This window comes from Falco naumanni, chromosome 11 (assembly GCF_017639655.2).
Source record: "Falco naumanni isolate bFalNau1 chromosome 11, bFalNau1.pat, whole genome shotgun sequence".
In the NCBI taxonomy this organism is placed as follows: domain Eukaryota; kingdom Metazoa; phylum Chordata; class Aves; order Falconiformes; family Falconidae; genus Falco; species Falco naumanni.
The window spans coordinates 1,285,726-1,308,657 of record NC_054064.1 but is presented as its reverse complement, the minus strand read 5'-3'; the positions used below and the strand labels follow the sequence as shown (position 1 = coordinate 1,308,657).

At 48.9% G+C, this 22,932-nt stretch overlaps 1 protein-coding gene across 2 annotated transcripts; it reads left to right on the top strand.

Annotated features, from left to right (window-relative positions):
- The first annotated feature begins 5,775 nt into the window (after positions 1–5,775).
- LHX9 (LIM homeobox 9) lies at positions 5,776–21,757 on the top strand. Of its 2 annotated transcripts, XM_040611292.1 has the most exons (7): positions 5,776–6,004; positions 7,116–7,184; positions 7,280–7,398; positions 9,102–9,304; positions 10,108–10,463; positions 15,626–15,828; positions 17,044–21,757. In XM_040611292.1, exons 1-7 carry the CDS (start codon positions 5,776–5,778, stop codon positions 17,299–17,301), a joined length of 1,437 nt encoding a protein of 478 aa, XP_040467226.1. In that variant the 3' UTR covers positions 17,302–21,757. The 2 variants fall into 2 exon arrangements, with proteins under 2 accessions (XP_040467226.1, XP_040467225.1); XM_040611291.1 differs by lacking the exon at positions 5,776–6,004 and having other exon boundaries at positions 6,866–7,398; positions 20,389–21,757.
- Positions 21,758–22,932: the final 1,175 nt, after the last annotated feature.

Below are 22,932 nucleotides of genomic sequence, written 5' to 3'. Positions count from 1 at the left end.
CTGCCTCCGCGCCGCGGGGATAACATCGCGGTGATTACGGTGATGATAACTGATGTTACCGTGCCCTGGCGCAGATGGCCGTCTCGGGGAGACCGAGAACGGAGCAAGTCCCACGAAGGCACCTCTCCCTCGCCTGGCCAGCCGCCCCCGGCGCAGGCACCGACGGACGGGCGCCGCTCACCCTGCCCGAGCTGCTCCCCCTTTTCCCGGGACGGCCTGAGCCTCCCGGGGCCGGCGGGCCCAATGACACCCGCACCTGGAGAGTTTCCGCGGCCCCGCAGCGGCAGAGCGGCCCCGGCGGGCCCGGGGGTGGCGGCCACCCGGCCAGGCCCAGCCCTGCGCGGGGGACACCTCGCTGTCACACCCTCCGCCAAGCGCGCTCCCTCCGCCCGACACCCCCCGCTCCCCCCGGGGAGCCGGGGCCCGGCGGGACGCGCTGCCGGCCGCTCCCCACGGCCCCCCGGGACGGGGCGGCTGCGGCCGCGGGGCCTCCCCCCGCCCGCCGGGGCCAAGCCGGGGCGGGCGGAGCGGCCGCCCCCGCCGCGCCGTAACCGGCTGCCGTCGAGATCCTCCCTGGCGGCTCCGGGGCTGCCCCGGCCGCCCGGCCCGACCCCGCCCGCCGCCGCGCACCTCGGCGGGAACAGCGCCGCCTCCCCGCACGCCGCCGCTCTCCGCTCCCGCGCGGACCACAAGGAAGACCATCAGCGTCCCTGCCTGGCCTTTTGTTTTGGTTTGGTTTTTTTTTTTTGCTTTTTAATAGATTACCGAGCTGGCCACGTAGACCTGGGGGTCACATGGCGCAGGGGAGAAGAACTGGGACTGTCACAGGAGTTACGAGAAACAGGCCAACAAAGCAAAGCGGCAAGTCACCCCGCGCTCCCGCTCCAGCAGCCCCCGGCCGCAGGGCCCTTGCAGCGACCACCGGCGCGGCCGCAGCCCCCGCGCAGCCCCCGCGCAGCTCGGCCGCGGCCCCCGCCCCCCCGGGCAGGGGACTCCCCGTAGGAGCAATGACTCCCGAGCCCCTATTTTCCTATTGTTTTGAGCCGGTGGATCAATTGTCATCAGTACTGTCACCTAAGAAGCAATGATTCCGATTCATCTTGGCATCTGATTTTATTCTAATGGGTTAAATTGGGTTCGCTTTCACAATTATCCCAGGTCTGACTGCGTGTATTGCATGACAACTCACAGTTTCATCGGGTTTGGCAAAGCGAGGTTGCTCCGCGAATCCGTATATCATATCACATCAGATCAGGCTGAAGTTTGCTGTTTAGCGACTCCATTTGAGAGGCTTTTTATGAAAGTAGGAAGGGTTGAGGCAGTCCGTGGCTGGTTCAGTGCGATTTGGGAAAAAAAAAATGTGGAGAGATGGCAACAACACGGGGTTTGCTGCTCAGCTGTGAATAAGCACAGAACGAAAAAGGCGACATGATGGGGAAACGCTCGGCTCTCCACAATATTTTTAGCAGCCTCTCAGTCCTCGCCTTTTTTTAATTCCCTAATATGTTCTTTGCTTTATTAGTTTTATTTACAACCAGCTCCCCATTAACACCTCACCTGATTACCGAGGAGCTGAGACAGCTAATCAAGAAAATCCAGCAAACCAGCCAAAACTGAGAGGTGGGATTTATTTTTGCTTTCATTCATTCTTCTCCTTTATTTATTTATTTTGTTTTGGAAAATATTTCGAAACAAATAGAAAATAAAAGGCAGGTATAAGTGTATGTTGGTGCGAGGTCAGAGGTTAGAAATTCACGTCAATTCTATATTGCAGGCTATGCAGAGGGGGAAATGAGAGAGGGAGAGAAGGGGGGGAATCTTTCCACCAAGCAGCTTGTTTATTTTAATTAACATAGGGATCCTTTGCTAGGAACAAGGAACAACCTCCATCTACTGGCTAGATCATTGCGTCTCTTCTCCATCCAAAACCCATCCCTCATCACTCATTAAGGAGGGTACAATTTTCGAAGAAGCTTCTAAGGTCTCAAGGTAAGCTCCTGCATGAGCCTTCATAGCAATGCAGCTATTTAGACCTCAAGGTTGTCATTTGCGGGGTGTTTCTTTGGCGTGGTGGTTTTTTTTTTTTTAAAAACAACACAGAATGGTCGTTTCCCCAGGTGTATTCGCAGACAACATTTGGTGCATCTGTGGTTTAATCTAGAAAAATAGCAGCCTGGGAAGACTGAGCCATTCAGATCACTAAAAATAATAAAAAAGGCAAAAAAAAAAAAAAAAAAAAAGCCTGTGGGGGTTTTTCTTTCTTTAAAAAAAAAAATCTTTTCTCTCTCTGTCTCTCTTTCTCTCTTTTTTTTTTTTTTTGTAATGGAATGGCTCCTTTCACCTGTCTGCGAACCTAGCCTGTAAAGCAGTCCTTTTTAAAACCAGCAAAATATGATGATTTCCAATGGCTTAATTACAACGGGAGTGCAAATGAGATTACGGTTAATATCAGACAACTAAGAAGCTAACAATGCCGAGGTCCTTGGTGGTGAACAGTTTCGTGTCAGACAATAATCTGTCTCTCCTGCCTTCTTCTGGCTGGGTGACCACTGGTTTGTGGTCAGTCACAGCGCTCGGCTATGGAGATATGTGCCTGGGATTACCATGCAAAGCACCCAATTGTTTATTAGCGAAGTATCATCTCCTTAAGTAAATGAATACGTGGTTTAATTGATACGTTTTCAGATTACCGGGAGTACAAGCGCGTTGGAGGTTCGGGCTTTTTAATTCGTGCCTGCCCCTCGCCCCTCGCCCCGGCAGCCTGGCCGGGAGGGCTCGGGCCGTGTCCCGGCCCCGCACCGCTTGGCTCCGCTGCCCCGGCGCGGTGCTCCCGGAGCTGGGCTGCGGTAGCTCGGGAGGACTCGGGGCAGGACAGGGATGGTGATGGGAAAACATGCTGTTTCTGACACCAAAGGGGAATTTTAAGCAACGTTGGGCTCTTCAAAAAAACGCGACCCGTTTAAATGCTGAAAACGACATTCGCTACATTTGATGCCACCGCCGAGAGATGTAACTCTATTCAGATTTTCCTTTGTGTCTAGATGGCTTGGACTAGCCGCGGACTTCACAGGGAGGCGAGGCTGATCATTAATAGCACTATACTCTACCACAAGCTCGTAGAGCAGAAAATAGCGTCAGGATTTAAAAATAGACCTGGCTTTACCCACCCGACTCGCAGGCAGCAGGACGGTAATCCTGTTGCTGTTATTACTACGGGCTTTAAATTTCTGGAAATGATTAGACTGAAGTGCCTTGGGGAGCGCAGGTACCGGGGAGGCGGCGGGAGGCTGCGCCCGGGTGCGGGGGCGGCTGATCCCGGGCACCACCGGCCTGACGCGGGACCGAGCAAATCCAAACCACTTCTGCTTAAAGAACTCCCCCTCCTCCCCACCCCCGCCTGAACACCCTCCCCTTTCTTCTAATTATTGTTATATTCTAATTATTCATTTGCATGTAGACCTTGTCCTAAATCCTCAGAGCTAAACGCACGCTCGTTCACGCTGTAATGGGCTTTAGACGGTCGCCCGTGGCCGGGAAGAACCAGGGCTCTACCGCACGGCGGGTCCCAGTGACCGCACGCTGAAATCTGGCCAGGGCACACGCTGATTACGAAGGTGGAAACGGCTCCAGCCAGCGCCCGGGCCCCCCGGGGCAGCCCCCCCGGGGCAGGCTCCGGCAGCGCCGCCGCCCGGGCCGGGCACCGAGGGCGCCCCCTTTGCGGCAGCCCCCGGCCGGGAGCCCCCGGTTCCCGGCAGCGCGGGGGCCTGGGCCCGCCGCACGGAGCGGGACCCCCGAGAGCGCCCGGCACCCAGCTAAAACGCTCGGGATACTGAACACCCCGTCTCCGTCCCCAGGCGCTGTGGCCAGGGGAGGTAAAGGCACCCCTCAACGGGAAACGGCGTTCGGGGGAGAAGTGCTAATGCAAGAGGATTCGTGAGGGATAAACGGGCAGATTTGGACTCTAGGTTCCCTGTCGCGTTCTCTGTGAGCCTTTCTCTCCCCTCCCCGAGCAAAGCAGCCGAACCGTGCGGACCCCCGTGCGGTGGGGGCAGCCGCTCGCTGTCAGTCCGGCTCGTCTGCGGCGAGGAGCGATCCCAGGAGCACGGGGACAGGTCCACCTTGATCTCCGGCAGGCCTGCTGCAAACGGAGAAGTCACGTCTGATGCTGGCAACAAACTTTTAGTGTCCCTTTAGGTAAGAAGGGGTCTGCCAACATTAGGACGTTAATCAGATACGTCTCGGAAACGCCTGGCCTCCTTTACTGGAGCAGCAGTAGCTGGCAGCGTATCCTTAACCGTACCTGATGGAGCAGAAAGAAAGGACCCTCTAATTAATTAAGTGTGCCCAACCCGAGGAGGTTTAGTCATTTCTGAGTTTTGTTATGAGTCCGCCCAATTATTCCTAACGGCGCCGTCGAGCTAGGGCACAGATGGGACTTTAACAAGGCTATTTTCGCTGTCTCCGGCGCGGCCCGGCGCGGGGCGGCTGCACCTGCGGGCAGCGCGGGGCTCAGCCCTGCAGCGAGCGGGGCCGAAGGGAGCGCTGCCCGCACCCGCAGCGCCCCCCACCCCGGCGGGGTCTCACACCCCTCCCAGCGGGCGCCTCAGCCCGGCAGGGACCGCGTAGCGGCAGCGCGGCCGAGGGGGGTCCGCGGAGCGGCCCGGGTCGCGGGGGCGGGCGGTTGCGGCGGGCGCGGCCCCGTGGGCAGCGCAGCCCGTCCCCCCGAGGGCAGCCGCGGCCGCCGGCTGAGGCGGGGAATCGCCCCTGAGGGTACCGGGACGGGAACAGGGAACAGTTCGTTGAAAGGGGAAACCCCAGACCCGGGACGTGCCCGCGGAGCGGGAAGGTTACACTGAACCGCGGGAGATGAACTCGTCTCCAGGTGAGACTGTCCCACCTCCGCCGGCACCAGCCACCGCGGCCGCCCACGGCAGGTAGGCGCATGCCTGCGGCCACCCGTGGGCGCGGGGCGACCCCGCAGCGGGGCCGACCTCCCCGCTCGGGCGCCCCCCCCCCCCCCCCCCCGAGCCCACGGGCGCTGCCGCCCCACCCCGCCTCCCCGCGGCAGAGCCGCGTCCCCTCCCCGGGCGCCGCCGCCGGGCCGGGCCGGGCGGGTGGGCTCCCGCTGTCCCGCCGCGGGGTGGCTGGGCCCGTCTCCCGGAGCAGCCGGGGCGCCGCGGGGGGGACGGCGGGAAGGAGGGTCCCGAGCAAACAGCTCCTGCATCCCGGGCTGAATCACCTTGTTTATTTCTTCGCGATGGCTTGTTGTGCTAATTGACTCGTTTTCTCCAAGGAAAGCCTATCTCCCTCCTCCTTCCCCACACAGAGATTCCGCCCCCCCCCCTTTTTTTTTTTTCTTCCCACCCCCCACCCCCCGACCGGGAATGCTCTGCAGGACACTACGGCTTGTGGAGGGATCTACCCATTTTAAGGGTGATTCCCTTACCCCATTGAGTCTCGTTGGTTTTATAGCTATTACTCTCTTATTAAAACACACACACACATATACAACACATTGATTTCCATCCAAAAGGGCTAATTACATTACTTACAGTAAATAGCAGCCCTGCTGTCCAGGGTCTAGTGTGCCAACAGTGAAAAAAAATCCCGGTTTATTTCACTTGATTGACTTCATCTTTGTGTGAAATTGAGTTTTATGATCTGTATTCTGGCACCCGGAGGAATGTAGCAACATTCAATCTGCAAATAACATTAATTTTAGCTACTTAGGGGGAAAGAGAAGGGAGGAAACCGGCCGCCTGAATCTTGGGTTACATGGAAGAGGTGACTCGAGGAGCCCCTGAGGATGTCTCTGGGATGCCTTGGAAAGGAAGTGGGGGCTGGGGTACTTCTTTCACTAGTCGCGCTCGGGTTTGGTGTGGAGCGTCCCCCAGGGAACAGGGAGCGCAGAACTGCCGCCAGGAAGATCCTTCAGTAGGGATCGAGGTGTCGGGAAACAGCCGGCAGCTGTTCCAGGGAAAGGCAAGGAAGAGTGGTGTGAAAAGTAAGTAGGAGAAAGGGAAAAAGGCGGGGGGGGGGGGGGGGAGCAGAGCGAGAGATTAGCCGGGAAGGAATGCATCGCCCAGTCCCCTGCACACAATGAACGGTCACGGCCCGTGGCCGGGAGCGGGCGAGGGGAGGGAGCCCCGGCGGGGCGGCCCCGCACCGCACCGCGCCCGCCCGCCCGATGCGCCGCCGGGGCTGCCCCGCAGGCTGCCCGCGGAGGCTGCGGAGGTCCTGCGGGTGCGGGCGGGGGTCCCGCCGGGTCGGCACTCCCCGGCGGCGGCAGGGCAGGTCGAGCCCGGTGAGCGCTCGGCCCGGCCGGGACGCGGGGGGAAGCCGTGCCCTCCTGCCGCCGGGCACCCCTCCGCCGCCCCGCCTGACCGCCCCCTGTGCTGCCGCCCGGGCCCGGGGAGCGGGGAGCGGTCTGGCCGCTCCGCTCGCCCAGCTGCCCCGCCACGGCGCCCCGCTTCCCGCTTCCCGCTCCCCTTCCCGCGGCGGAGCCGGGGACAGCGGTGCCAGCCCCAGGGGCCGCGGGACGGAGCTTCCCCGGCGCGGCGCGGCCCCGGGGGGAGCGGGGCCCCCGGGCCACCCTGCCCCGCGCCGGGCGCCGTCGCCACCAACTCCCGGGACTCTGTGTTTGGGGGAGGTAATAAAGCCCACCCCACCCACCGCCCCGACCGTAATGTTTGTCACTGCTTGCCCATCACTAGGGGTTGAGAGGAGTATGACAGGTCTTTGTTGTCTGAATAAAAATCAGTGGCAGCTCAAGGGAGAGAACTCCTCCTACTAAATTATCAAAAATGGGCTGGCTTTAGTCTCTTAACAAATTGGACAGAGCTCCGGAAAGCAGCAGTCCCAAATCCAACCTACAGGCACTGGGAACTTTAAAGCAACCAGGGACTGCTGAAAATAGCACTTCTTTTTGCTTTCTTTGTATTCAAAACTATATCCTTTCCCGACCAATTCTACTGCCCCAGGTCCAAGCCTCTCCAGTCAGGAGCCCCAGCTCTCCAGAACAGTAACAGATCCTTTAGCTCGATTTTATTATTTTATTTTTAAAATTAATTATTATTACATTTTCTCCCCCTTGTTTGTTTTCTGCACATCTTCAGGAAGCCCTCGGTGCTTGTGCAAAGAGAAGCTCCTATTGCAACCTCCCTCCCTGCGCTGTGCGCCTCGGTGTAAACATTTTGGATGATCTAAAGACTCTGGGGTCTGTATATGGAAATAGTGGGGTGCAGAGCAGAAGAAAATACTTGTCCTTTCCGTCCCCCAGCCATGCTTTTCCACGGGATCTCCGGAGGCCATATCCAAGGAATCATGGAGGAGATGGAGAGGCGATCCAAGACCGAGTCCCGCCTGGCCAAAGGGGGACAGATGAACGGCCGAGAAACGGTAAGAAAGGAGCTGGCACTCTTTGAGAGGGAATCCCTGCAAGCACGGACCCGCTGCGGGACAGACCCTGGCCTTGGGGAAGAGAAAGACGCTGCCTCCCCTGCCCCTTCCCTGCCTCTCCTTGCTTGTAGAAACCCCTCCGAGGCTCCCTGTAATCCCACCCGTAGGCTGGCTGCTCTGCTGGCCAGGCTCAGCTCTGTAGTTGTCTGATCAATGTCGTTGCGTGTGCTCTCTGGAGTAACGGGGGGGAAATATTTTCGATGGGAACAGGGGCTGCTTTTCAGCCCTTCTAGCGGAGCACTGATGCCCCTGCTCGGCCGGCTGCGGCCGCTCTGCCCCGGCCGTGCGGGGCTGCAGCCGGAGCTCCCGGGGTGCGCTCTGCTTTCCTTGCACCCCTGGCAGCTCCTCAATTAAACCGCAAACCACCACCGCTTACTTTTCGTAACCCTTTTTGGTCTGAGGTGCGGGATCGATACAACGCGGCACCGCTCCCTCCGAACGTTCTGCCCGCCGGCTCCTTTGCTGAGCAGTAGCATCTCCGCTTCCCTTAGCCAAAGGCCCAGGGTCTGCAGAAACGTGCTGCCGGGTGGCGAGGAGCCGAGTGCCACGCTGGGCGTCCTGCAGAGCCACAGCTCCTTTCTCTGACTTGTAGGGCTTCCGCCGGTCGCGCACAAGGCTCTGCACATAAAGTAACGGCCTGGAAACTGCTCTCAGGCTTTGAGATCCACGGAGTCCTTCCCCCCTTCTCTTAAATAAACTCCCGCTTTGTTATATGAGGATTTGCAATGTAAATTCAACTCGCCTTTTCAATTGTTGGGCGGGGGGGGGGGGGGGGGGAAAGAGGGGCTAGGAGCACAACTTCAGATTGGAAAATGATTACGGAGTTGCCGCTTTAAAACAATTGCGACTTTAGAACGAGCTGTTCGAGAGGCTTTTTTCCCCCCGTTACTTTATCAGCAAACGCTGCCCCGAGTTTCAGGGCAGAGCTTTTGTCTCCGCTGTCCCTCCGACTCCCTTTGTCCCGAGCGACACTCCTCGTGGGGAGGAGATTAACGGGAACTTGCAGAAGTTTACTGCTTAAAAGATGCTAGTTTTAGCTGAAAGCAGCCTGTGCCACCTTTCTGTCCACTGCCCTGGCCGGGTGGTAAGCGTCCGTGCTCACCGGTCTTTACACCATCCACCTGTCTCCTTTCTCTTCTGTTTTACACGGCCTGGCTTTCGTTAGAGACGAGGTTTTGGCTGGGCTAAGCACGGGTGAAAATTTACCGGGAAATCGGCGCAAGCCTGCACCCTCTGCCATAAACTTTTGTTGCAGCAAAACGGTATTTGCCTACTTTAAAATGCCGCTCCTGCGGGGCGCCCAGGATTCAAACGCCCAATGCAAGGGGGAGCTGGAGGCTTCGCCCACGGTCCCGCAGGGGAGAGCGGCTCTGCTTGGCTCGCCGAGGCCTGAGCGGCTGCTGCGCCCACCGAAGTGACGTTAGATCGCTGGGAGCGCGTTAACGGGACAAACGGGAAAGCTGAACCCCGGCAAACGCTTTCCTAGGGGAGATGGTCCCGGTTGCCCCTCACGCTTCCCGAGGGGAGCAGAGGGGTCCCGGGGAGCAGTCCCTGTGTACGAGCCCCGGGCCCTGCCAGGACCCCGTCCCCCGCCCTGCCTGTCTGTCCCTGTCTCATCCCCTTGTGGTGTGGTTGTTTTGCAGAACATGCCCCCAATGAGCCCCGAGAAGCCTGCTTTGTGTGCTGGTTGTGGAGGGAAGATCTCAGACAGATATTACCTGCTGGCTGTTGACAAACAATGGCACCTCAGGTGTCTTAAGTGCTGTGAATGTAAACTGGCTTTGGAGTCAGAACTCACCTGCTTTGCCAAGGACGGCAGTATTTACTGCAAGGAGGATTACTACAGGTACAGCAACCAGTCCCCACGGGTTCAAAAGCACATCCCCTCAAAAGGCATTACGAACCGAAACGCTCTTTTCTTCACGTGGGCTTTCAAAGGTAGCTTGCCGCAGTCAGCAAGTCCTTAATCCTGGAAACGTGTCCCCTCCAAAACTCTCACACGTTTACAAACTGATAGGAGCAGCAGGGGACCCGCCGACGGGGAATGTGTGGCGGTGCACAAACAGGCGAAGGAGACCTCGGGTCTCCCGCCGCTCCGCGCTTTCCCTCCGTAAATACCAGCGTAAAACCCAGCGAAAGCCCCCCCGCCCTCAGCCTGCTGGTTCCCCGCGGGCCGGGCAGCGGGCGCGGGGGGGGGGGCGGCGGAGCCCTCGCCCTCAGGAGCCCGCCGCCCCCTGCCCAGCGTCGCCGCTGTCCCGCGGGGGGCCCGCACCGGGCACCCGCTGCCTGTGCGTTACAGCTTCCCGGGGCTCGGCTGCGGGCGGCCCCGCTTGCCTTTGCTCTCCGTGCGCCCGGGCGGCGGGAGGGCGCTGCGCAGGGTGCGGAGCGGACAGGTCAGCGCGGCGGAAAGTGCGCGGCCTTTGCCCCGGGACCCCGGCGCCGGCTCGCCGGTGGTGGGCCCGGAGCCAGTCCCGGCGCGGGCCGGGGGCCGCGGCCGGCAGCAGGGGCCGTGCTGGGGCCGGGGAGGGCACGACCCTGGCGGGGACCGGCGCCCCGCCGACAGCCCCTGACCGGGAGAGGAGGCGGGCGGCACCGGGGCAAGGCTGCCTTTGCCTTGCTAGGTGATGCCCACTTTTCTGTTTCCTTCAGAAGGTTCTCCGTGCAGAGATGTGCCCGCTGCCACCTTGGGATCTCAGCCTCTGAAATGGTCATGAGAGCCAGGGAGTCGGTTTATCACCTGAGCTGCTTCACCTGCACCACCTGCAACAAGACTCTGACCACAGGCGATCACTTTGGCATGAAGGACAACCTGGTTTACTGCAGGGCCCACTTCGAGTCCCTTTTGCAAGGAGAATATCCCCCTCAGCTGAGCTACACCGAGCTGGCTGCCAAGAGCGGAGGGCTGGCCCTGCCTTACTTCAACGGCACTGGCACAGTGCAGAAGGGGAGGCCCAGGAAACGAAAGAGCCCTGCCCTGGGAGTGGACATCGTCAGCTACAACTCAGGTGGGCACCGCACGCTGACCCTCGCTCCCGCGCCTCCAGCAAACGCGTTCTCGGGCTCCCTTGGCTAGGCATCCTGCTTAACCACTGGAAAATCAAACAAACAGCCCTCTGAGGGCTGGAGCGTTTGCAGGAAAGCTAACAGCAGCCCTCCTCAAAGGTTGTCTTTGCCTATCAATGTCAAACACCCAAACTTAGCCACTTCCCAGGGTAAAGAAAAAAAAAAAAAGAAAAAAATATCCCAGCCCTAAAACCACAGCACTCTTTCTCAATAGGAACCTCCGAGATACTGTTATCATTATTTGTATTTTAGTAGGAAAAAGCACTTCACCAGTGAGACCTCAAATTAGAAGGAACCGGGCAGATCGAGGAAAAAAAGAAATAGAATGAAGGTTAGGGTACATAGCTCCTACAATGCCAACGCAGTATGGACATAACTCGATTTAGACATTCCGTTTACAGTAATTAGTTCTTCAGGCTAAATAATTCTGTTTACTGGCACATAAACGATCAAACTGTACATCAGGCCAACGAATAAGTTTTCTTCCCTGTAACTAAGCCCTAACAAATGCAGTTAAGGAGAACGGCTTCTGCTATCTCAACGGTAGGAAAGAAACAAGTGTTGCCCTGTTTTAATTACCTTCCCGAACTCCAGTCACTTAAGTGCCCAAACCGTGTCTGAACACACCGTGTTAGGGGCCAGAGGTAAAAGTTTCGGGTATGGTCGAGCAGTTTAAGCGGCGTTTCAGTAGACGGAAGAGGAAAACAGTAAGGGTAAATCCGAATTAACGAGCTACCCACTCCAAAAACTATTTCAGTGCAAGTGAAGCTCCCCACGGACGGTAAGGAGGAAAGAAGCGTCCGGGAAGCAGGAGCGGTGCAAAGGGCTTCCCCATGGAGAGCCGTTCCGGCCGGGGCAGGGGGCTTCCGGCGTGGACCGCGGCGTAGCTGCCGACCGCTGGCTGCGCCAGGGAGCCGGGAGAGGGCTCGGGGCCGCCCCTTCCAACAAACGCGGGTCGGTAAAAGTGCCCGGCTTTCGGCCCCAAGTTCTCTCCCCTCCACCCAAATTCAGCCCGCCGCCATCGAGATCCACAAGCAATCCTCCACCGCCCCTCGCCGCCCCCCATCCCTCCCCCGGCACCTCCTCTAGGGCTGCGTCTGAAACGGGCTTCAGCTGGGAACTGGGTAGCTGTGCGAGGCTATTTCATCTCCTCTGATGCGTAGACCTTGGAGCCAGGGTAATCACTGCGCTAATTGTTCCTTGTTAATTGAAGATGACATTGGAATCCCTGGCTACGGAGCGGTTTCCAATCAATGCTGAAAGCGGCTAAAGAAAAGTGAACCTGTAGCGCAGCCAGGACTCGGGCGGCGGGTCCCCTACGCCCGCTCTTCGGTCTGCGCTGTCTCTGATCGCACACCATCACCACGTTCCCCAGGCCCCTAAACGGAAATAGCTCTAGGGACAATTTATCGTTAGAATTAGGACCAGAAATCGAGGGGAAAAAAAAAAAAAAAAAAGTTGTGGATATGATAGAACACCTCTTAAACTCCAGGTCAGGACTCCAGAGAGACGTTGTTTGCGAACGCCATCGTAGTTTTTGTCTGCTAGTCTTAAAACTCTCCTTCTTTACAACAACGGGGCAGAGAGGAAATACCACTGATTCCAAATGAGATTAAAAAGCACTACCCATTAAGAAAATCCAGATCACTGCATTGAGATCTCACAATTCTCCGGGCAATGGAGAGAAAAAAAGCCCAAAACAACAAACGCTCAAGCCTGATGCTTTGGACTGGGGCTAGATGGCTGAGAAATCTGATATGTTTGGGCTGTGATATATTTTTTTTTCTTTTAAAATATTATCTAGCAATGTCCAGGGTTGACACATGGTCCCGAGAAAATACAGTTTGCAGCCAAACCGTGCATCCGGTGCAAACGACTCCAACCCACTGCGCTCCAGACCCAGGGGGAGGAAAGCGAGTATCTAGCAATTACGAAATGAGTTGCAGTGGATGAAAACGCTTCTCGAAAGAAAAAAAATATCTTTAAATATCTGGCAGCAGCTTTCCTGCACGCAGTTTTCATTCTGTGCCCTGTGATCCAGTAACTGCTCTTGCACGTAATCGTTTACAAAGGGCAACCGGTCCACGGAAAATGAAAGGTCGGATACATAGCTGCCGCCGTCCGAGGTAGAAGGGAGGCGGGTGGGACCCGCAGCGGGGCCCCGCAGCCCCTCCGCGGGCTCCTCCGGCCCGGCGCCCCGCAGGGCTGGCCGGGCTCCCGCAGCCCCCGCGGGGCCGATCCCGCTCCGGGCTCCCCGGCTCGGGGAGGGTCCCGCGGGGCACAGGCGCCCCTGGCCACGCACCACCTGCCCGCGCTGGAGCGGAGCCGAGGGCCGGCAGCGCTCCGCCTCCCAGTCCGCCGCGGCTCGGCCCAGCTCTTGCGCCCGCTGTCCGGTGGGAGCCGCGCCCCAGGGTGCCCGCACCCATATGGCAAGCCACGCTAGGAAACGGGCCCAGCCCTTAAACCCGAAACTCTGATTAAGCTATTAACTTCACCACGCTGAGCGTAAACACGTGTGTGCGCAAGCGACCCGGCAGTACCTGGCTCGGACTGGTGCGCGCGTTCTGCTGCGGGGGGCTGAGCACAGGGCCAGAACGGAAAATCAGATTCTGCTGCCGGGTCTACAACAGGCTTTTTAGTCTCTGTTTTGTTTAGTAGTTTAATTTCTGTTTCTCGGCTCCTCGGTTGTAAAGTGGAAACACAACGATAAATAACTCAAAACGTTATGAGGTAAAAGCCATTCATACTTGTGAGCTGTCTGGAATTAATGTGAAAAATGGAAGAAACTATTCAAAAGTACTTAAAACATTCAAGGCTTTCTCTATATTACCTCTTATATCATAGAATTAATATGTAATTTGAGGGAAACTGTGTTGACTTACAGCCCACAGGATATAGAAATGAGATGGTGAAGAAGATAGGAAAATATTTTACGCAGCTGTTGCTCAAAGAGCTGTTTACTTATTTCATTATATATGTCTCCGTGTGTATGTGTGTGTGTGTGAAAAACTACGAAGAGTCCAGCTGAAGAATTCTTGGCAATAAAAAGCAAACTGTTCTAGCTCTTTCCAAAGCAAAATTAAACAACCCCCCAGTCCCGCTGCAAAGAAATGAGCAATAATGTCTTGCCTGATTTTTCGCTTCCCCTTAGTTCTCCAGGCGATAGTGTAAAACTCTGCTCTGTGAGGTGGCCAAACCACATAATGCTGTTTCACTCATGTAAAACAGAGAATGAGCTAATCACTGTATAAACTAGGATTGTCTGAGGATGCTTGGAGCCCTCTTCCTGTTTTCTCTTGAAAATAAAAGCCAAAATAAAGTAGATCACAGACAGAAAAGTAGATCACAGAAACAAAGGCAGTAAGCAGGACAGAGGGAGCCCAAGGAAGTTTGCTTTGCTGCTGTAAACCTGAGTGACCCAAAGAAAACTACACAAACAAACAGCTTGCAACTCTCTGAAGTAAAACCTGAGGACTGAAGTCTGGTACTCTGATTTATGTCAGCTCATAAGTTACGGCCCACATAGTTTGACTGAAGGCAGTGGGATTGCTTGTGAAAACAAGGAGTAAATACAATCCAAATCTGGACTGAAATTGTTTTAAAGGCAATTTTCAACTCCTGGTATTTTCAGAAGTGTCAGCTTACTTTGAAAGTGCAGATACTTCTTACCAAGACTAGAAGCGAATCTAGCTGTAATTAAATATTCACCTGATTATCTGTCAAAGTGTTGTCTTACTGGCGTCTGTTCATGTTGACTTGTCTTACAATTCAAAAGAGAAAACACCTTCAAGAAGCTTTTTATTTTCTCCTGGTTTCAAGTTGCTTTGACTCTGTTTTTAGCACTGTCAGCATCAGTCTCTGCATTGTGTGCTCCCCCTCTTTCACCTTCTCCCTCCCCCTTCCTTTTTATTTTTTGAGAAGTAGGGATCAACTAGGCCTAGTAAATAATCCAATAACTATGGCAAAGCAGTTAAAAAATGCAAACGAGCAACTAATGAAACTTGGTCTAGTTTACAGGCATTCTGAAACATTTTTAATTAGCTGTTCTTTAATTAATATTCCCTGCTATGATGACATCATTAATTTTCTCTTGTGTGACTGACCTATCTCTATAAAATGAGATCCTATAAATTGGTAACCCCCCTTTTTTTTTAAGATGAAAAGAAAAATATAGATGCCTGTCTTGCTTTTTTTTTGCCAATACTGTTATTATTTTCCCCAATATAAAGTAATGATGCCATGGTTCCTGAACAGCTGCAAGTCTTGTGTACGTTCACACCCATAAAAGTGTAATCAGAAACAAATTCATCTTTGAGAGACACTTTGAAAATCCTGATTCAGGGAAAGCAGGGAAATTCTCTTAAAGTTTTGAGCCACTAGCTGGTTGCTCACAGAAGCATCCTAAATCAGTACCAACTAAGAGCTACTGCTGATTTGGATTGAGTTTGAGGGACTGAATCAAGCCTTGATGCAACTGCTTTCTAGACATGGTTTACAGATGAAGGTCTTTGAGCAGCTCATATAAACTCCCAGGCAGAGTCCAAAAGCATTTATTTTATTGGCAAAAACCCACTAGATTTCATGCTTTCTTGATGAACTGTCATAACAAACTTTCCTGCTGTACATCTCCTTTTATAGGTGCTTGTGACTTAGGGAAAAAGTCAGGAACATTCAAAATGCTGGTTTGACCTTTATGCTTCTCTCAAGCTAAGAGTGTTTCAATGAGTGAGATTTCAAAATCTGAATGAGATTTCAAATGACTCTTTCAGCGCCCAAAGCAAAACCATCACCACAGGGAAAATACTTGTTTGAAAATAAATGCCAAAGGAGAGAGAACTTTCTAAGTCTGCCCTTAGTAGGTACAGGCCCAGGGGACATAGCATGTTTTAAGAATAGGAAAAGGTAATCTTCTGGATCTTTTTTGTCTTATTTAATAACCACATCATACTTATCCTTGCACCATCTTAGCCCTTCCCTTTTTCCTTCCTTTCTCACTTGTTTCCTTCCTTCCAAACAGTACATGACTCAAGATTTCTGCCTTGATTTGTTTATCCTACACAATGCATAGCCACTAACACCTTGTTTCATTTTGTTCATTGACCAGGTTGTAATGAGAATGAGGCAGATCACCTGGACAGAGACCAGCAGCCTTATCCCCCATCCCAGAAGACAAAGCGCATGCGCACCTCCTTCAAACACCACCAGCTTCGTACCATGAAGTCCTACTTTGCTATCAACCACAACCCAGATGCCAAGGACCTCAAGCAGCTTGCCCAGAAAACAGGCCTGACCAAGAGAGTTCTGCAGGTAAGAAGCCACATCACAGGCTTGACAGAATTTTCCCCTACCCCTGCCAGCCAATAGCATTTCCCTTACGTGTAATGGTAGCGATGCATGTAGAAACACTTCTGCTAGGTGTGTCCCTAGTGGGTGTGCAGAGGGGTAAGGTATTACATGGCAGGAGTGCCGAATGTATGCCCTACCACTCCAAGGCAGCCAAATACTAAAATGTGATTTGTAATTAGTGACAGCCTCAACGTGAGGAAACCAACTCCAGAGTCTACCAGCCCAGTAGATATCCTGGGACCTGTAGTCTCTCTGTGGTGACCTTATTAAGGGTAGAGGTAGCCAATCTACTGATTTTATACACACTGGGTGAAGCCTTTGGGCTCCCCTGAAGTTGTTAATGTGGCCCCTCAGTGAGCAGATCCCCCAATGTGTAGGAAGCAAGATTTCACCAATATGATCCTCCAAGACCAGCCGGCTCCCTTTCCCAATGCCTGTCAGACAACTGTTACCTTAATGGCCCCACACAGTAAAAAGTCACTTCCCTGTGAAGGACAGCCTAGTGAATTACCTTTAAAAAAATCCCTATACGATGTGTGCTAGTTCCGTGAAGGTAAAGCGAGGTGTGTATTATATGCAGAGTGCCAAAGAAGGGCAGTGATCGAGGTAGGAAAATCTATTAGCAGCAATTCCTTGTCTGTGTTACATGTCACCTAAAACATTTTCAGTGAACCTTACAGAACAGAAAGACTAGGTTACCCATATCAACAATCTGTGTGATAGGGATGGTGTAATTACCGCTCCTTCTTCAGTCTTTTAAAATGATGAAGGCAAACTTTCAGCCTTGGCAAAAATCTGCTCATTCACCCCTTCCCTCGATCTTTATCACGTGTCTTGACCCCAAACCGACACAACTTAAGAATACACTACATGGCCATTAAGAAAGTTGCTTTCTTTGGGTGAGTGACCGAGCAGGTTTTTCTTAAGGCTGCTCTATGAGGTCTGCACACCAGGCTGCAACGTACTGGTGAGCACCTGTAGCACTGGGCCTCGTACACAGGGTCCCACCTGTGAAAGAGCCGGTTCCACCAGCAGCAAATGAATCTATAGAGTGACTTAGGTGACTTGCCACACAAAAACAAACATCAAAAAATGACATAAAAGCAAGAACAAAAGACAAAAATAAGCAAAGCGAAACAAGCATCGGTAAAGAAATCAATTGGGATTGGTTTGCAGGTTTGGTTTCAAAACGCAAGAGCCAAATTCAGAAGGAACCTTTTGCGGCAGGAGAATGGGGGTGTCGATAAAGCTGATGGCACCTCACTTCCGGCACCGCCCTCAGCAGACAGCGGCGCACTCACTCCACCCGGCACTGCGACCACTTTAACAGACCTGACCAATCCCACTATCACTGTAGTGACATCAGTGACCTCTAACTTGGACAGCCACGAATCCGGGAGCCCCTCACAAACTACCTTAACGAACCTTTTCTAACAGTTCAGTTTTTTTTTTTTTGTTTTTTTTTTAATTCTTACTCTTCTTCTTTATTATTATTATTATAATATTATTATTATTATAATTAATTTTTTATTATTTTCAAGCCTTTTTTTTTTTAATAACAAACCCACAAAATATTTGGGAAGATAAACAGCTTGATGTGTAGCATCTGCAGCCACTTGGCAAATGAGTTTGAAGTAATATGTTGCTATAATAAATGAACATTTGCTGTTGTTAAATTGTACTCAATTTTTAAAAATTCTTCAAAAACTGAAGAGAAGGTTATGAATCATTCTAGTAAGTGCCTCTTAAAATTGTATGTTACTTATTTCCAGAACCTTGAAAAAAAATATTACTACCGCAAAAAAAAACCCAACCAGATTGTTTTCCCTCCTTGATAACCAGGTAAAAATCAGTTTAATTATATCCAAAACAATGCTGCTTCAGGATTTTATGTTCATTTACAGCATTTAGGAACCCCAAATTTAATTTTATTTTTATAATGCATCTAAAAGTTTTGTATGTGGGGTTTTTGGTTTTGTTTTTTTTAAGATGTTGGAAAATAAATACAAACTGAATTAAACTAATAATTGAAATAGTCAGACTGGAAGTGCCAGTGCTTTTTCCTAATGCATTAGCCACAAGCCTGATCCTCCCTGAGCCCCAGGGAGTGTCACTGGGATAGCTAAATGCTCCTCTGCCAGTTCGTCCCCGGCTGGGATGTCCTTAGCCACCGCTGAAAGCTGTGCCTGGATGGAGGGCTCGGAGAGAGAGACCCCGTGACGAGAGTGCTGGTGGTTAGGGATGGCAGGATCAGGCTGTGGGTCTCCAAACTTGTGCCTGTACATTAAGGAGGCAAGATCTGGAAAAGACCCTCCAGAATTACCTCACACTTACTACAATATTATTAAAGTAAACCCAACAGAATAACAAATGAAGGGTCCTGCTGATCTGAAATATCACACAGGGAGGGTTTTTCATTTTTGTCTGTCAAGCAGCTCTGATTTGGAATTAAAAAAAATAGGTGCGGTTTGCTACATGGCCTTGTTGGCATACCATTAAAGCAAACAGGATGTTGCCCAGCTACCTTAGTGAGCACAAAAAATAAGTTCCAAGAAGATGTATGCATGTGTAGTGTTAAAATGAGGTTTTGATAAATCATACTTTTTTTCAGGGAAAATGGAAATAAGCAAAATATACTTGATTAAGATGTTTAAGGAAAATTATTTCAGTACGTTTTACACATTACTATTTTTCATTTACTTTAGATATTTCCTGAGATTATATCAGACACTTTGTTTAACACATGAAATTAAAATCTTTAGTTCATTAATATCTCTAATATAGACTTTAACTCTTTAAACTTTGTATAAAAGAAAAAAAATGTTAGCAAAAATTCTTACAAAAATGGGAATTGGCAGTAAATAATTTTAAAGCAGATAAACTCAGAAGCCTTGTGGATGCTGATCTGAATACATTTCTTAGTTTACAGTAGGATCTTTCTTTTTTTTAATTTTATTTAAGCTAAAAGTCTGAATGGTCTGGGCAGTGGTGAATGTTCATCTGTATCCTTTTATCGTAGTTGAACACCAATTAGATTGTGGAGAGTCTCAGAAACAAAACCGAACAAAAACCAGTCAAGATCTATGTCTTGTTTTAGTGGATTGTTAAGAATAACTTTGCACATATACCCCACTTTTTATACACCATCAAATCTCTTTTTTGGTGGTCAAAATGGCTATTTAATATATTTTAAAGGTGTCCTTTCTGGCTGTATAAATGTGTGGTTACATATTGACAGTTCACTGCCCACATTAAAGTGCATTATTGTAATTTTTGCTCAGGGTTTTTAGAAAATTAGCACAGAAAAGTAGCTTATTTTTTAAAAAAAGATGATGGAAGAGATGTTAACACTGTAATAGAAGAAAGGTGTGTTTGCCATTATATATTTAGCAAGTATGGTTATCATCTTCTATGGATATTAAATCTTGACTTTTCCTATTTCTATTACCTTATGGGCATTTACCACTAACCAGACCAAACGACCTTGGTAAGGCTGAGATCTTTATTAATACACTTTTACAGGTAAAAATATTGATACTTATAAATTTTGTTCTTTGACAGAACAATATATGGTACTAGAGATCTACTTTATTAAGTAGACTAATTAAAACTCAGTTCTACTATGTGCCTTATGATATACCTTGGGAGTAAGTTTGTGAAAAATCAGGATATATGTGTTGTTTGTTAAATTAACTGTTTTAAGCCCTTTTGACACCTCACTAGTTTTGTACTGTTTTACCTCTTATTTCTGAAACTCTTTTTATGGTGTATCCTGTTAGAGGGGACAAACATGTCATAGAAAGCAGTTGTGCACTCTTTCAGATATAGTTGATAAATCCAATAATCTTATATATTGAGCTTCGTGTTTATAGTACAGTAAGTGGTCTAGCAAAATTGTCCATGTTTCTTTGTTTATTGATAAATGCATTGTATAGAAACTATTTCCCCTAAATATTTATGGACCAAACAATTGTGATATATCCTATTAAATTTGTGTGAATAAACCATTTTGAATCTAAGGAGTTTTATTTCCCATCAGTTTTTTTTATTTATTTGTGTTTTTGTTTTTTTGTTTTTTTGTTTTTTTTTTTTTTTTTAAATTTAAATCCTACATGTACCAGTGTGTCTCTTTGCTTTTATGGTACCTGTGAACAATTGGTATTAAACACGGAAACAGAGCCTTTTAAATATTTTGAAATATGGTTCCTTCTTAGGTTTTCAATTTCTTCATATTCAATGTATATGCTACTGCTGGTGCAATTTAGATTTTAGCCTTTTAACCTCCTTTTTTGAACATGCAAAGTAATGCCCCACTGATTTGATAATGAAACCCTCTATTAGACTGCTAAAAAAGCCAGAAAACTAGCAGCTAAAGTAATTGCATGACAAATATAACCTAAATAATATGATGAAATGAATCAAGATTTAATGCTAGGTATATTGAGCACAAAATAGAATTGCAGACCCCGAAAAGCCAGGTTGCTCTGTAGTTTAATAAATTGTCACTATGATTTCTTTCAGGGAGAACAAATCATGGGGCATTACAGCCAAACATCCCGACGTTTGAAAATTCCCTAAAGTATTAAAAGAAGGGGAAAAGTTTGATCGGAAATCCACTGCAGTGAAGACAAAGACAATATTAGGTTATGATAATCATACATTTAAAAATCTATTGAGCCAAAAAATAAAAATAAAAGACTTGATGTCATTTCCTGAATGTTAACAAAACATATGTTATTTTATGGTGTCTAATTAACAGAAATGAAAGCTTCAACAAATTGTGTGGTATTAAAAACAAATTTAGACAAACTATGTATAAAACCAGAGCAACCTGGCAGCAATCTACCCAGCCCATATTCGAAGAAAACTTTACGTTAAAAAAAAATCACATTTGTCAAGCACAAGTACTTGTAAATTAAAATCTGAGTGCATTCATTCCACTTGCTTGCTAATGTGTACTAGTCATATCTGTTAAATGGATTTTTGTAAATTCAAAGAGAACTTTTCACTCATTCGAGATCATAGGAATCAAAACCCAGTAACTTTAGTACTATTGTTTCTGAATTCGTTTTTTTTAAATGAGACAAATCTGCATGCACTTTTCCATCTGTCACATATAGTGTACATTTCTGTATGATGAAATTCTCTTTGATGTTTCTTGTATAATAGCTTTCATTAATAAACATTTTATTTGATGCAAACATAGTTAACTTTATGTAAACACATAGCTAATTGTTCCAACTAATTTAAACTTTTGAAAAGAAGCAGTACAGTGCAGTTCCAATATGTTATATATATCTAAAATCAAAAAGAATGAGGTAGCAATACTGTTGCAAAGCGTAAAATTATTTCTTTTGGTGTTAACTTTTTAATTTTTTAACTTCTCGTATAAAAATGACATGTTTTAAAAAAATTTCCCATCAGCATCAACAATAAAACAATCCCCAAATTATTCATCAATATAAGAAAACATAAGCAGTACAGTATGTAAAATCCTCAATGACTTTTAGAGTACAAGGATATAATTTGTGGATCCCTGAGCTGTTTACATGGTCACTATGCAATGAGCAAGTATGGTACAATAAGTTGGTCCTAAGATTCCCAGTCCAAATCACAGATGATTTTTACAAGCCAACAAGCAAGTGTAACAATAACCAATTCTTAATAATGAGGTTTTGTAACTGTTAAGCAACTATTTGCAGAAAGTTTTTAAAAAATATATTATTCCTATTTAGCTGTATAGCCAAAGCGTATGTTAAACAAATTAACATATAAAAGACTTGCCAGAAAATCTTTCATTAAGATGACATTTTTATTATATACTAATGAACCCTATGTAAACAATGTAACTTTTATGAATGATGGACATTAAATATTTCACTTACATGTATCCTCAGCATTTTGCATGTTTTCTTAAACTTTTCCAGTTTCTGAATTTTTAAAAAACCCCCCACACAATTATTAACAACATAACACAAAGTTATGCACAGATTACTGCAGCAATCTCTGGAAACTGGTAACCAAGAGTGTTCTAACGGCAATAAAAAGGTATCATTTATTGGTGGCAATTATGGGAAGCATTGTTTAAACAACAGTTTTATAGTATGTTGTAAAGTTCTATTGAAAAAGGTTAGCATGGTGGATTTAATTCAAATCAGCTTGATCAGAAATTTAAGCTTATTGTGAAATTCTTAAACTGAGCCTTATGCGTGTTTATTACTGCAGAAAGTAAGTAAATGTAGGAAAGCAATTATTTGTGTCACAGCCATAATGTGGTTTCCCCCTGTTGTCCATAGGAAAATATTACAAACATTAATTATTCAAATCAGTAAAGAACTTGGTGGTTTTTATGGCCAAGAAAAAAACTATTTACTATGCTTTTTCTTTTGTAAATCACTGCATTCTTTAATAAGTTGGATTCCTTCTCCCCCTGATTTAATACTTACAGGCATATTTCTGTTATACATTATTGTCCATGGGCTGCTTTTTTCACCTCATTTAAATTAGAAAAATATATTAATTAAATAGTTTTGGTGAAATACTAGCTCCATTGAAGTCAACGGCAAGATCATCACTGATTAAAGGCAAAACTGGATTTTATTTCTCTGTGTCTGGTTAGAGACTTTGAGGTTTGATTTTTCTCAACAACACTCACTATTCTTTGTCTGGAGATAGTCCTGCACATAGTGCTCTGATTGATCTGACTAGTTGCATTAGCCAATCCAAATTTTTTGAAAGATAAAGAGCTGTCTCTTACGTTGAGAGAGTAAACATATTGAAACGACAGCATTATATAAGAAAGAAAGAAAGGATTTCAGACAAGATTTGAGAGAATGCAAGACAAATGTAGGTTTTCAGGACTGTTGCAAGTGAGAAATATGTTGGGGGTCTTCCTGGTGGATACATATCCACATTAGATGCAGCATTTCTTTGCACTCTTGGTCTTGAAAAAGAAGTCAAATTGTACAGTCCTAGAACATAAGATGTTCTCAGAATTACTCGCCAGAGAAACGGCTTGCAGGACCAGGTCAAGCGACAGAAGGCTGACACTGCAGCCCACTGAAA

Excerpts from the sequence above, each read along its gene's own strand:
- LHX9 (XM_040611292.1), top strand. The coding sequence starts at position 5,776 with ATGGAAGAGGTGACTCGAGGAGCCCCTGAGGATGTCTCTGGGATGCCT. Across the intron at positions 7,185-7,279 it reads CCTGCGCTGTGCGCCTCGGT|CCATGCTTTTCCACGGGATC; the intron begins GTAAACATTTTG and ends TCCGTCCCCCAG. Across the intron at positions 15,829-17,043 it reads TGACCAAGAGAGTTCTGCAG|GTTTGGTTTCAAAACGCAAG; the intron begins GTAAGAAGCCAC and ends ATTGGTTTGCAG.